General features: G+C 36.1%; 3 protein-coding genes across 4 annotated transcripts; 2 read left to right on the top strand and 1 right to left on the bottom strand.

Moving 5' to 3' along the window:
- The first annotated feature begins 1267 nt into the window (after nucleotides 1–1267).
- LOC131850576 (uncharacterized) lies at nucleotides 1268–1990 on the top strand. The gene has a single exon (XM_059200860.1). The coding sequence runs from the start codon at nucleotides 1268–1270 to the stop codon at nucleotides 1988–1990; it is 723 nt and encodes a 240-aa protein (XP_059056843.1).
- A 7551-nt stretch (nucleotides 1991–9541) lies between these two features.
- On the top strand, nucleotides 9542–11600 carry LOC131850463 (ribulose-phosphate 3-epimerase). 2 transcript variants are annotated; one of them, XM_059200684.1, is made up of 5 exons: nucleotides 9542–9608; nucleotides 9831–10018; nucleotides 10529–10636; nucleotides 10764–10985; nucleotides 11391–11599. In XM_059200684.1, exons 2-5 carry the CDS (start codon nucleotides 9902–9904, stop codon nucleotides 11499–11501), a joined length of 558 nt encoding a protein of 185 aa, XP_059056667.1. In that variant the 5' UTR covers nucleotides 9542–9608; nucleotides 9831–9901; the 3' UTR covers nucleotides 11502–11599. The 2 variants fall into 2 exon arrangements, with proteins under 2 accessions (XP_059056667.1, XP_059056666.1); XM_059200683.1 differs by lacking the exon at nucleotides 9542–9608 and having other exon boundaries at nucleotides 9616–10018; nucleotides 11391–11600.
- Nucleotides 11534–13597, bottom strand: LOC131850462 (putative methyltransferase C9orf114). The gene is made up of 3 exons (XM_059200682.1): nucleotides 12845–13597; nucleotides 12343–12615; nucleotides 11534–12018 (listed from the first exon to the last, which is right to left on the bottom strand). Exons 1-3 carry the CDS (start codon nucleotides 13390–13392, stop codon nucleotides 11625–11627), a joined length of 1215 nt encoding a protein of 404 aa, XP_059056665.1. The 5' UTR covers nucleotides 13393–13597; the 3' UTR covers nucleotides 11534–11624.
- Nucleotides 13598–14225: the final 628 nt, after the last annotated feature.

The following is a 14225-nucleotide window of genomic DNA, read 5'->3' as shown; positions in this document are numbered from 1 at the left end:
ATCAATATTTTAAACATATTACCTAACTAGCTACTCGCCCCGGCTTCACATAGATATGTATTATATACCTATATATACCTTTCTCTTGAATCACTCGATCTATTAAAAAACCGCTTCAAAATCCGTTGCGTAGTTTTAAAGATATAAGTATACATAAGGACGGACAGACAGCGATAGCGACTTTATTTTGTACTATGTAGTGATGATAATTATGATAAGCAGGTCAAACCTAACAAAAAACACAAACAAAAATTTGTCAATACATTAAAATAAAATCAATATCTAATGATTTTTGAAAGTACCTACCTACTTTTGTTGAAAAATTAATTAGGTAACACGCTTTATTATTAATATTCGTTAATAGTGACATAGGCTTAAAGCACTTACTACTATTAATTATTCTGGATGTTTTCAAAGTATATATTATATATTTAAGTATTTTTATCAATTTTCTAGTACCCATAACACAGGCTTAGGTTAGGACTAGATGGCGCTGTGTAAATTTTTCATGGTTATTATTATTATTTATTCTTTTTTCACATTTTATCTTAGAAAACGTATTTAATAGCTATATCGTAATGTGGTAAAATGTATACATAATATTTCAATATGAATTACTAGTACTACATTTAACATTACAGTCTAATTTAGACCTAGTGATTACATGCTCAGTACTTCCACCGTTCATACTAACAATTTGACAAGTTCAATATTGACAGTGACGTTTCGTTTACTGTAATTTAAAAATTCTATTCGGATAAAAGGCGGGAAACATAGAATTTGGTGGTCGTGTTTTTTTTGATAAGATTTAAATAAAAATTTAAAAGTGATCAGTTAAGTTAGATATTGTAGATATTTTCACTCTTTTATATATATTTTATTTGTTTATTAGTGTAATTATAGTAGCTGTAACATAGGTAAGTCATAATTATTTAATTTATATATGGACCCTCCTGAGGATCCTGGGGGCACAGGCCCTCAGGTGGGCGTAACACCTCCACGGGGCCTCCACGTAACTATTAGCAATAATGAAAATGATTCCACGGATACTGATTGCTCTTTTACCCTAGTGGAGAATTTGAAAGTTAAACGAAAACGTATATCTGCTACTCATGTGTGTAAACACTGTAACAAAAAGCGAAGAAAAAATCGCGGTTCTAAAGGAAACTCTAAAAATCAAGAGAACACTTGTCAATGCGCTGTTGTTATAACTTTTTAAACTGTTATTATAACTTTTGATGGTCAAATACTTCCTAAACGTGTATTTATGTGTTACAACTCATTACCTGTAGATATTTACATATACCCAACAATACAATGTTATAACTGTTGTCGATATGGTCATGTTAAGGATCAATGCCGTTCTACACCACGGTGCTATAAATGTAGTAAAGGACATTCAGGTGAAAACTGTACGCAGCAAGAAGACTTCTGCTGCTGTCTATGTCTTGGTGATCATCAAGCTAACAGTAAAAACTGCCCGGAACTATGGAGACAAAAAGCAATAAAAGAAACTATGGCTAAAAGCTGTATATCTTATGCAGAAGCCAGCAAATTGCATGGTCCTGTAACAAAATCATATGCTGACACAGTTAAAACTAATTCTTCTATCATAACTGCGGAACATTTAAATAATACTAAACCCCAAAATACTCTATCTTCTAATATAATCAATAGATCATATAAAAAAACCATTGTACAAAAACCCCGTCAATCTCCAAAATTATCGCATGGTTATGATGTAAACATGCATAAGCAATTAATAAAAGATTATAATCCTCCTACTCCTGCAGATGGCTGCGGTTATAAATCTGTAGCTGAACAGAATTTACCAAATCAATTTACAGAATTAATCATGGCTTTAATTAAATTGCTGACTGAGTCTAATTCTATTGTACCGTCCAACGCTGCTTCTCTATTTAGTGCTCTTCTTCAAATCTTCAACAACAATGGCTCCATTGGCCAAAGTTCTCCAGTGGAACTGTTGTAGTATTATTAATAAAAAAAGTGAATTATTTCATATTTTAAATAAAAATAAACCTTTTATTTGTGCCCTTCAGGAGACATGGCTGAAACCCATATCTACTTTTAAGATACCGGGTTATGCTTGTCTCAGAGAAGATAGGACAGATGGGTATGGTGGTGTCGCTATACTCGTCCGACATTTAGTTCCTTATTCACATATACCTATTGATCATAGCAGTAATTTTTCCATATTAGCTGTCCAAGTTAACAACATTTGTTATGTATCTTTATATATACCTCATCCATCAACTTCTATTTTTAATGAACTTAATAATATTCTTTCTGCCCTTCCCAAACCTTTATTAATACTAGGAGATTTAAATTCACAACATCAGTCCTGGGGTAGTACAACAAACAATTCATATGGCCACCAAGTTTTAGAAATATTAGATACCCTTAACCTGTGTGTATTAAATACTGGCCAACCTACACGTCGTACTCCACCTAATGAAGGAAATAGTGTTCCTGATCTTTCCATCTGTTCACCTACTCTTGCAACATCCCTTACTTGGTGCCCCTTGTCACTGTCATTTGGAAGTGATCATTTCCCTCTTATTATTTCTTTTCCTTTTATTGATAAACCACTACCAAAATATGAACCAAGGATGAAATATAAGCTAAATAATGCTGATTGGGATACTTTCAATAACGTCATTGCATCTAAAATCTCATCACTGCCTATTATTACTCAAGGCACTGAAACCATTTGCTCTAATGCATTCACTGAAGTATTAATACAGGCTGCTAATGAAGTTTTTCCTAAAAAATCTTCTTCTAAGAATACAATACCTTCACCACGAAGGGAGGGCACAGCTTGATGTATTTTGATACATCTTGCTCGACTTGGGGCGGCCTGAACTGGCGTAGTACCTCCACCAAGCAGAAAACCACAGCCAAATAGTGTTGTACTTGCGACAGCACTGTGTTCCTGTGGTGTGTAAGGTGACCAGAGCCCCGTGGGGACTGGTTGTGCTGGTATTGGAGGACCTGTGTGTTCAACAGTGCCGCGGGATTGCATAGGCGCGACGTGGTGGCGCAGCGTTCAGGGAGACCCGGTGAAACGGCTAACCGCTGGCCGCCCGCAGGTTGTTGGGTTCCCGAACCCAGGGATTACTTAATCTCCGCCCTGGGAGGCTGAACCACCGCCTGCGCATAATCCCTGGTGTAGTAGTCGTGCCGGAGAAGGAGACCGGAGTGGACCCGGCTGCTACACCAGTGGGGGGACCGGGGGCCCTTCCGGCCGCTGTGCCACCAAATTGCCAAACCTGTGCAATACTGGGGTACATTGACACATACTTTGTCCTTTCTAATACCGGCGCGATCATTCCCCTTCAACCTTAAAAAAAACAATACCCAAATGGCCAGAAAAAAGAAAAGGAATCGCATTAAATCAGCGGCACCCCTATCCACTATTAATATGGATTTCTGTAACATCAGGGGACTACACGGAAACATCAATGCGGTCCACCATCATCTCGAGACCGCCAAGCCGACCCTTCTGTTCCTTACGGAGACACAGATATCCTGTCCGGCTGATACGTCGTACCTTACGTATCCCGGGTATACACTTGAGCACAAATTTGTGCGTCGAGCTGGGGTATGTTTGTATGTCCGGGAGGATATTTGTTGTCACCGCCTTCTTGGCCTAGAAAAAAAAGACCTGTCAGTACTATGGGTACGCGTAGATCAGGGTGAGTACACCGGTATCTACGCATGCCTATACAGGTCTCATAGCGGTGACGAGGACACGACTCGTCTGTTTGAGCACCTTCAAATCACGTCTGATAAAGTTCTCGAGCAATATCCCTCCGCGAATTTAGTGATACTTGGAGACTTTAATGCCCATCACACCGAGTGGCTCCGTTCTCGAATCACTGACCATGCGGGGAGAACTGCTCACGAGTTTGCCCTGGCCTATGGATTCTCACAACTGGTTCATTCTCCAACGAGAATACCAGATATCGAGACCCATACGAGCTCCTTACTGGACCTTCTGCTGACTACAGGTCCGGACGAATATTCAGTCACCGTGGAAGCGCCTCTTGGTTCTTCGGATCACTGTCTTATTCGATCCCAAGTACAGTGCACACAACCTGCCACACACCGAACACCTGGTCGACGTCGCATGTGGCATTATAAGTCAGCAGATTGGGACAGATTGCGAGAATTTTACGCGTCGTACCCATGGAAGCAGCACTGCTTTGCATCAGAAGACGTCGATACCTGTACAGCCGCCGTTACTGAAGTCATACTTGCGGGTATGGAATGTTTCATTCCAAATCTGCTTGTTGCTTCAGGGGCGAAAAAGCGACCGTGGTTTAATAGGTCATGCAGAGAAGCCAGACATGCTAAAGAAACTGCTTATCAGGCTTGGACCACGGCTCGTTCCAACAGGGATGTTGGCGTATCTGATGCTAGGCGGAATTTAAATGCTGCGTCCAGGTTTAGTAAAAGAGTAATTGCTAGAGCCAAATTCGACTTCGTCAGCAAAATTGGGGAGCGATTAGCCCGTCATCCTTCTGGAAGTCGAGCCTTTTGGTCCCTTGCTAAGGCTGCCGAAGGTAATTTTAGTCAGTCGTCCTTACCACCACTACGGAAGCCGGATGATAACTTGGCACATAGTGCAAAAGAGAAGGCCGATTTGTTGTGCGCTCTTTTTGCCTCAAATTCGACTTTAGACGCTGGGAACACCATACCTACTAGCATCCCATGGTGTGGTAACTCTATGCCGGAAATATCCGTAACACAACTGAGTGTCCGGCGAGAGTTGCTGTCTCTCGACGTCAACAAGTCGAACGGGCCAGACGGCATACCGGCTTTGGTGCTAAAGAAGTGTGCTCCTGAGTTGTGTCCCGTACTCACGCGCCTCTTCGCGCTTTCATACTCCTCTGGGCAATTTCCGTCGTCATGGAAGACCACCCTTGTGCACCCTGTGCCAAAAAAGGGCGACAGGTCAAACCCATCGAACTACAGGCCTATCGCTATCGCATCTTTGCTCTCCAAGGTGATGGAGCGTGTAATTAATACACAGCTCCTCAGATACCTAGAAGATTACGATTTATTGAGCGATCGTCAATATGGCTTTCGCCATAATCGCTCAACTGGTGATCTTTTAGTGTATCTCACACACCGCTGGGCTCTTGCCATCGAGAGCAAGGGTGAGGCGTTGGCAGTCAGCCTTGATATGGCGAAGGCATTCGATCGGGTTTGGCATCAAGGTCTCCTATCGAAATTGCCCTCATACGGAATACCAGAGGGATTATGCAAATGGGTCGCTAGTTTTTTGTCTGGCAGATGCATCAAAACCGTGGTCGACGGTAGTTGCTCCAATAGCATGGACATTAACGCTGGCGTCCCGCAAGGCTCTGTTCTCTCCCCGACACTGTTTTTGCTGCATATTAATGATTTGTTAACTACGGTTGACATTCATTGCTATGCGGATGACAGTACTGGGGACGCGTCTTACACGGGCCGTGCGAACATCCCTCTTTCCGTTGTGGAGTCAAAGCGCGAACAGCTTGTGTCTGAAATCGAGAGTACTCTCACCAGAGTCTCCGATTGGGGGCGATTGAACTTAGTTCAATTCAACCCTACCAAGACACAAGCCTGCGCGTTCACCGCTAAGAAAACCCCTTTTGCTGTGGCTCCGCAATTCCAGAACACGTCCATTACCATCTCTAAGAGCATTGGGATTCTCGGTGTCGACATCTCTAGCACAGTTGAGTTCCGTAGTCATCTCGAAGAAAAGGTCAAGCTGGCGTCCAAGAAGCTCGGTGTGCTGAATAGAGCGAGGCGGTACTTCACTGCGAACCAGAGACTTCTATTGTATAAGTCGCAAGTTCGGCCGCACATGGAGTACTGCTCTCATCTTTGGGCAGGAGCACCTGGATACCAGCTCGGTCCTTTTGACTCGGTTCAGAGACGTGCTATGAGAATTGTCGATGATCCCAATCTCTCTAACGGTATCGAACCACTTAGCTTGAGGCGAGACTTCGCATCGCTTTGTGTGTTCTACCGAATATACAATGGACTGTGTTCTGATGAATTGTTTGACATGATGCCTACGGCTACCTTTTACCATCGCACCGCTCGCCATCGACAGGGAATTCATCCCCACACGCTGGAACCTAAGTGGTCTCGTACAGTGCGGTTTCAGAGGAGCTTCCTCCCGCGTACACTTAGATTGTGGAATGAACTACCTGCCGAGGTTTTCTCGAGAGACTACAGCATGGGGGTTTTCAAGAAGGGTATATTAAGGTTTCTTAAGGGTCGGCAACGCGCATGTGACACCCCTGGTGTTTCAGGCGTCCATAGGCTACGGTAGCCGTTTACCATCAGATGGGCCGTATGCTTGTTTGCCACCTAAGTGGTATAAAAAAAAAAAAAACCACCATGGTGGGACAGTGAATGTACTGAAGCTATTAGGAAAAGAAAAAATGCTGAAAAACAATACAATTTACACTCTACATTGGAAAACTTTGATATCTTCTGTAATATATCCAGAACTACCCGTAAATTGGTAAGGGATAAGAAATTAACAGGTTGGAAGAAATTCTGTTCATCTATTTCTCCCAATGTGAATGCATCTATAGTCTGGAATAATATAAGAAGATTTAGAAGTGCATTTCACGATTCTAAATCAAATGTACTTCCTCCTCATATGGTTGAATGTTTCCTAGACAAGTTAGCCCCTCCCTCAGTTCCTGAAAAAGTTTTGTTGGATAAAGTTGTAATTACCTCTGATATAGATAATTTCTCTAAATTAAATGCTCCATTTTCGTTACCAGAGCTTAAGGGAGTACTTACAAAAGTTAAAGATTCTGCACCTGGAGAAGATGGAATACCATATTCTTTTATTTCACACTTAGATAGTACATCTCTCTCCTATTTCTTAGATATCATTAACTCAATTATGATATCTGGTAATATTCCTGCTTTATGGAAGACTCAAAATATAATCCCCATTCTAAAACCTGACAAAACTCCAGCTGACATTGCTTCCTACCGTCCTTTAGCGCTATCTTCAGTTCTGCTTAAACTGTCAGAACATCTGATCAAAAACCGTCTGGAATGGTATATTGAAAGTAACCACTATTTATCAGATAGTCAATATGGCTTTAGAAGAGGGAAATGTACTCTTCATAGTTTAAGTTTGTTTATAACGGATATTCGTTTAGCCTTTTCCAGAAATGACTCTGTACTTGCAACCTTTTTAGACATAGAATCTGCTTATGATAATGTTTCTTTGCCAATACTTAAGCAGAAACTTGATATATTACATATTCCAGTTAGACTGTCAACTTTTATAATTAATATTCTTACTGAAAGAACTATTATTATAAATTCTGATGACACTGGAATCTCATCTAGAGTAGTATGGAAAGGACTCCCACAAGGTTCAGTTCTTAGCCCCTTATTATACAACCTATACACTTATGATTTAGAAAAGGCTGTTTTAAGTAATATGAATAATAATATTTTTATTTTACAATATGCAGACGATCTGCTTTTTTATGCCATAGACAAATCTGTTCAAAAATGCTGTTTGAATTTGACATCTGCATTAAAATATCTAAAGCTTTGGTTTGATCAGAATGCATTGCAGTTGTCACTTAACAAAAGCAATGCAGTTTTGTTCTCCAGAATGCGTATGCCTCCTCCTATTTCTATATATTATAATAATTGTCTTTTACCTGTAAAAAGTCAAAGCAAATTTTTAGGAGTAATACTAGATTCAAAACTAAGTGGACTTCCCCATTGCGAATACATTACTTTAAGATGTGAACGATTATTAAATATTCTTCGATGTTTGTCTTGAACTTGGTGGGGCGCTCATCCGTGTTCACTCAAACTGTTATATAACGCCATTATTAGAAGTATATTGGATTACGGCACATTTCTACTAGAGCCGGGTAGCTCAGCTGGTCTTAAAAAACTGGATGGCATATAAACAAAGGCTTTACGAATTGTAACTAGGGCTATGCGATCAAGCCCTATAAATGCATTGCAAGTGGAATGCTCAGATCCGCCATTGTATTTAAAACGTCAATATCTTTCTGATAAATTTTTATTTCGCAGTGCACAATGTACAACTCATCCCCTATTTAGTAAATTAAAATTATTATCTAATTATATTAATAATTCTGAATACTGGCGCCATAAATCTATTCCTTGTATTATAAAGAGTTTCCAGAAATTTTCATCTCTTACATCTCCTACTCATCGTTCACAATATTTTCCCATCTTCTGTACGAATTATGAATCATTAATTCTTGAACCAAGTATAATTTTTGACCTTAATATTCATAAAAATCACAACTCAAATATAGAATTTAACTCAACTGTAGACAAGAAATGGCGGAATTGGCACTGAATTTTTTGTGATGCATCTAAACATCATCCAACTGGATGTGTTGGGATCGGAGTTTACCATTCAAAATATAAAATAGTCCAAAAAATAAAACTTCCTCCAGAAACATCTGTATTTACTGGTGAATGTTTTGGTATTTACAAAGCTCTCGAATATATATTAATTATGAAACTTCAGCAAACAATAGTGTGTACTGATTCCAGAAGTGCACTGTTAGCTCTTCAAAAATTTCCATTTAAATCAAATATTAATTATCCTATTATCATAGAAATCAGAAAATTGCTGCAGTTATGTAACTCGAGGGGGTTCTCTGTCTCGCTTACGTGGATTCCAGGACATACTGGCATACATGGGAATGAGATAGCAGATCGCTTAGCGAACGAGGCAATTGGATGCGGTGATATTGTTCCATATAAAAATTATTGTCATGATCTGGCTGCTCTCCCAGGATTATATCTACATAATGCTTGGAGTGAATTTTGGCCTAATAGCTGCCAGAATAAGGCACGACATTATTTTAACATTCAACCAACTATTCAGTTTAAACCTTGGTTCTTCAAAATTAATTTGAACAAAAGCGAGACTACGTCAATAATTAGAATGAGATTGGGGCATGTATGCTCTCCTGCACATCTAGCTAAGCTAAAAATTGTAGATAATGATATATGTAGCTGTGGTACAGAAGTGGGTGACTTGAACCATATCATTTTCAGTTGTCCTCTGTATGATCATTCCTACCTTTTTAATAATCTCCTATCTCACCGAATTCCTTTACCTACATCAATTCCAATTTTATTATATCTTAATGATATTGATGTGTATAAAAGTATTTCGATTTTTCTAAGTAGTAATAATATAAAATTGTAAATATAAAACTGACTGCCTCTATATAAATATATCATATGTAAATAGTTGTCTGTTAATATATTAAGGTCTTATATAAGTATAATGACATATTGTATATAATTAATATGTATAGTGTAGTACCTTAGTCTAATCCTTATAATTAATCCTATTGTCAACTTACCTGATCCTTTAAACCTATCGTCCAAAATTTCCTTTACCTGAACTACTGTTTCCCAAATTTTGTATATTGGCAAATGCACAGACGTGCCAAGCCATAAAGAAGTAAAAAAAAAAAATTCTATTCAAGAAGAAATTCAAACCAAATCTTTTTGAATCAAACTAAAACCATTATAATTCATTATTATTGGTACCGATCTTAATTAGAATTTCATTTATATTATATTACTATTTCAGTAATATTACTGAATTTGTGTTTTCGATATTTATAATACTTATTTTTACTAATGAGCATTTAAAACAAAGTACCTTGTTTTATACTGTTTTGGTTGAAAAGTTTTTAGTAAACTTTCATTAAATTTTACCATGTCTCATCTTCGGGCACTTATAGGTCCTTCTATTCTCAATTCAGATTTATCCAAATTATACGAAGAATCTCAAAAATTACTTGACAATGGTGCAGATTATTTACATTTAGACGTAATGGATGGGCATTTTGTACCAAACTTAACTTTCGGCCATCCCGTGGTAAAATGCCTCCGGTCTAAAATTAAAGATGCTTTTTTTGAAACTCACATGATGGTTTCTAAACCAGAACAGGTATACTATATTTACTTTGTGAATTTATGTCCTTGAATCAACCTTGTAAATTTTTAACCTATAAACCATAACAAAGCCATGTGATCTCAATTTTTCGGCTACAAATATAGCGTTAAATAAGTATGTTTTGTAAATATATATTGCAAAATCATAGTGTGCACAGAACAGGTTTTTATACTTTCAATGTTCAGTCCCAAGAAATTATTATCATCTTTGTCATAACTTCAGACCAGTGTTCCAATGTATATTTAGAGTATACACCACTTAGATGAATGTCCAGTACTTATTGAGTTTTATAAACATAAATAATATAATATGTTTCAACAGATTTATTTTTTATAACAGTTTAACGAGTGGAGAAAGCTCAGATGTATCTTCCAATCACTGAAGCTAATCATATACATTCAGTTATTTGTTTATTACATTACTTCACAATTCGTTTTTACTTTTATATTTTGTTTAGAGTATGTACTTATAAGTTTCAAAAATCATAAATATTTTTTGTTTTAGTGGATTATTCCAATGGCAGATGCTGGTGTTAATCAATACACATTCCATATTGAACCAGTGAATAATGTTGAAGATATATGTAGAAAAATCAAAGAACATGGAATGAAGGTACCAATCAATTATCTCCATCTAAATTTATATGTGCTTATATTGAATTATATAAAAAAAAAAAAGTGAATTATCCACTAATTTTCAACTTATCCAAGAAAATATCCTATATTCATTTCATTTATAGGTTGGATTAGCAATAAAACCTGGTACACCAGTTGCTGAAGTAGAGAAGTATGTAAATATATCAGATATGGTACTGATTATGACTGTGGAACCAGGGTTTGGAGGCCAGAAATTCATGGAAGACCAAATGGCAAAAGTAAAGCATTTGAGAGATCACTATCCTTTGTTAAATATTGAGGTTGATGGTGGAGTTGGACCATCAACTATAGGTTGTTGTGCCACTGTAAGTATTATCAATATTATACATATGATTCAAATATAAAATTATAAAGTTGCCCTTAAGTAATGCTTTGATTACCAGAAACATACTTAAACCATTAAGACCTTTCACTATTTAAATTAATATATGTATTATTGCATTGTATTTTATTGAAAACATAAATTGTTTCTAAATAATATTATTCACAAAATGCTATGTGGCATGTGATTCAAGCTAGATGCCTAATAATTAAAGTTTATTCTACAATAAGATATTAATCTACATAATAGATAATAATTTTAAGGTCATAATAATATATTTTCTTCTAGTCTCTATAAAAGATGTCCAGAGCTACACTACAATAATTACATTAACTTCAGTTACATTACAATTGTAATTGCAATGTTAAAAATTTCATTTCATTTGCAGGCTGGTGCTAATATGATAGTATCAGGAACAGCAGTCACAGGTGCTGAAAATCAAGCTGCTACTATAAAGTTATTACGGGACACTGTACAACAAGCCATCATAAAATTATAACAAGTGCTAATTTGGATTTCTATACACATTTATGTTTGTTGCATACATAATTGTAATATTGTCTTCCAAAACAATAACTATAAGGAAAATTGAGCAATAAAAATATATTTTCTTAAATATACTTTAATCAAATTTACTTAAATCTATCCCTATGTCTACACAGTTATTTGTATTATCAGATTTTGATAATGGAAATGTTGAACTGCTAGCAATACCAGTTTCATTAAAAACCATAGGTTTATTATTAGCTTTAAGTTTAGTTCTTAAACCAGACAGAGCTACAAGTACAGCTTCTTCTGTCCTAATTGTTCTAGATCCTTGGTTAGGTAGTACATTAATGTAATGGTTGAAGAGTAAATGGGCTTCATCTACTTGCAACTGCTCATCACTTTCCAATGCAGCTTCAATACCATGTAAACCACCGAAAACTACCAAAGCATGATTATAACTCAAGTCATTGGTAGGTAGATCATCTATATCTGTTCCTTTATCTGAAGTACCAATAGTTAGATCATACCTGAAAATTATTTATGTTTTACTAAAATACATAATTTTATATTAGTTAAGTTCCATAGAATTTACAATTGGTACCTCATTTATTGATATGCTATTTACAAACATAATGTGTTGGCCATAACAAGTAAGAGTTGTTTTGTTTATTTACTCAAGAAATATTAGATGTGCACAGTAGTTTGCATAATTACATTAGTATCATATTTTGCCTTATAAAAAGGAATTTCTTTGTTTAGAATATTGGTGTAATGTATTTATGTTAAAAGTTTACCCTCCCTCCCTCCCTTCTATATTGACTCCAATGACTAAAATAATCAACACAACTTACCCATCTTTATATGGTGACTGTGTAAACACTTGTCCTAAACAACTTGCAATCCTGACTGTATAACCCCAGTAGACCCCAGTCTCGGCTCTTGGTGTTGTAAGACTGACTATTTTGCCCTTAACTTTCTTACTTCCTTCTGCTGTAGGTAACATTCTTACAGTAACTCTAATACCAGCATTCAATAATTTATCAGTAGAGACATCCTGAAGTAACCCAACATTGACTTGTGACCCTCTGCCTGGCTTTACCTTTTTGTTCATGGTAATTCCTTCTCTAAAACAAATATTTTTTTTATTGACTGGATTGTTATACCAAATAAATAAAAAACAATTTATTATGGTATATAGATATAATCAGCATATTTTCTATTATTCAAATATTTATTATATTAGAACTTGTAGCAGCATACTTTCTACATGTGCCACCATCCACGACAGAACAGGTTTTGTAATGCAAATATAATTTTTAATACATAGATGGAACAAAAGGAACTCATGCTTACCTAAATTTAAAATCATTTGACATTCTTAAATGATGAGGTGCATCTAACGGATTTAAAAGGCCTGCAAATTCTAAATCTTTGTGTAATGGGAAAAAGTGTTTCCTTAAGTATTGTGGACATTCCAGATATTGTAGAATACGTGCTAATTGTACACAACTCTTACGAGCTACTTTTACGCCATCCACATCTTCCAGTTTAGACTTTTTAGTATCAAGCTTGTCACCAATATCATCATAAACAATTACTTCATCAACACAAAACACACAAGCGGCTCGGGCAATCTGACCAGCCAAATAAGTTCGCAGCTCGGCTGACTGAGCATTTTCAAGTATAGACCCTGGTACAGCTATGCTGATTGTTGAAATTTCTGAATACTTCTTTTCCTTGTCAGTTTCCTCTTTACACTTTAACTCTGTTTCCTTTTCTAAAGCCAATTTCTTCTCACGTTTAATAATTTTCTCCTCATTACGATGGCGTTTCAACGCTTTTCTTTCTTGATTTATTTCACGCCAGCTTTTACCTGGTGGTTTTACTGCAGACTGAGACATAACCTCAAAGATATGTTGTAACAATATTCATATAACAAAATTATGGTATAATATAAAACTAAACAACTTTAAAACAATAAATGTAAATAACAATATATAACTATAATTTAAGCATAATTATTGTTACTTTTATTCAGTATTTTCAATTAAAACAGGTTCAGAAACTTGTGACAAAAAGAAAACAGAAATGCGTGTTGCCTGATTACTGCCTTGCTTTCCCTCCCAAATTTTGCCCATAATCTCTCTAATATCTAATAATAAGACTTCAAATAGTCCCCAAAGTATCGTAACATAAGTATGTTAAATTATAACAATATTGTGACATATGCTTATTCTAAATTCTAAGTAACATGAAAAACATATAAGTCAAATATTATATATTCAGGTGCAATTTTTCTTATAAGTAATAAACACCTAAAACATTATTTGTAGTTATATTTGCAATAGATATTGTTATAAGTTTGTGACTGCCAATATAATATATGTACATTGATTTCATAGAAAAATAAAAATTATAATGTTTTTATGAAAATATTACCCATAAGTTGGAAAAGTGAAAATGTCTAATTATCTAAGTATCAATATCCGTCAATATAAATATTAATATATTAATAACTTAAGAGCCATAATCTTGTCGGTGGAACTCTTGCAACTTCCCACGATTTGCTATTATCCTCTTTAGGAGTTGATATGACTCCAATTTTTTCTTTATTTTGTTTGATATAACTGTGTATTGACACTTCTGTTTTTCCCCTCAAAAATAATATTCATAAATTTATGCACCGTATCAAGCGAGTAATGTAAATACAGAACTAAAAGAAACTGTGCGAAGC

This window comes from Achroia grisella, unplaced genomic scaffold (assembly GCF_030625045.1).
Source record: "Achroia grisella isolate CSIRO2021 unplaced genomic scaffold, CSIRO_AGI_Agris_v1 utg770, whole genome shotgun sequence".
Lineage (NCBI taxonomy): Eukaryota > Metazoa > Arthropoda > Insecta > Lepidoptera > Pyralidae > Achroia > Achroia grisella.
This window is presented reverse-complemented; position numbering and strand designations above follow the sequence as displayed.

Bases quoted from the DNA above. Each gene is read 5' to 3' on its own strand.
- LOC131850576 (XM_059200860.1), top strand. From the start codon at position 1,268: ATGTGTTACAACTCATTACCTGTAGATATTTACATATACCCAACAATA.
- LOC131850463 (XM_059200683.1), top strand. From the start codon at position 9,785: ATGTCTCATCTTCGGGCACTTATAGGTCCTTCTATTCTCAATTCAGAT. The intron at 10,637-10,763 runs GTACCAATCAAT...TTTCATTTATAG, and splicing joins TCAAAGAACATGGAATGAAG to GTTGGATTAGCAATAAAACC. The intron at 10,986-11,390 runs GTAAGTATTATC...TTTCATTTGCAG, and splicing joins CTATAGGTTGTTGTGCCACT to GCTGGTGCTAATATGATAGT.
- LOC131850462 (XM_059200682.1), bottom strand. From the start codon at position 13,392: ATGTCTCAGTCTGCAGTAAAACCACCAGGTAAAAGCTGGCGTGAAATA. The intron at 12,616-12,844 runs GTAAGCATGAGT...TATTTGTTTTAG, and splicing joins TCAAATGATTTTAAATTTAG to AGAAGGAATTACCATGAACA. The intron at 12,019-12,342 runs GTAAGTTGTGTT...AATAATTTTCAG, and splicing joins CAGTCACCATATAAAGATGG to GTATGATCTAACTATTGGTA.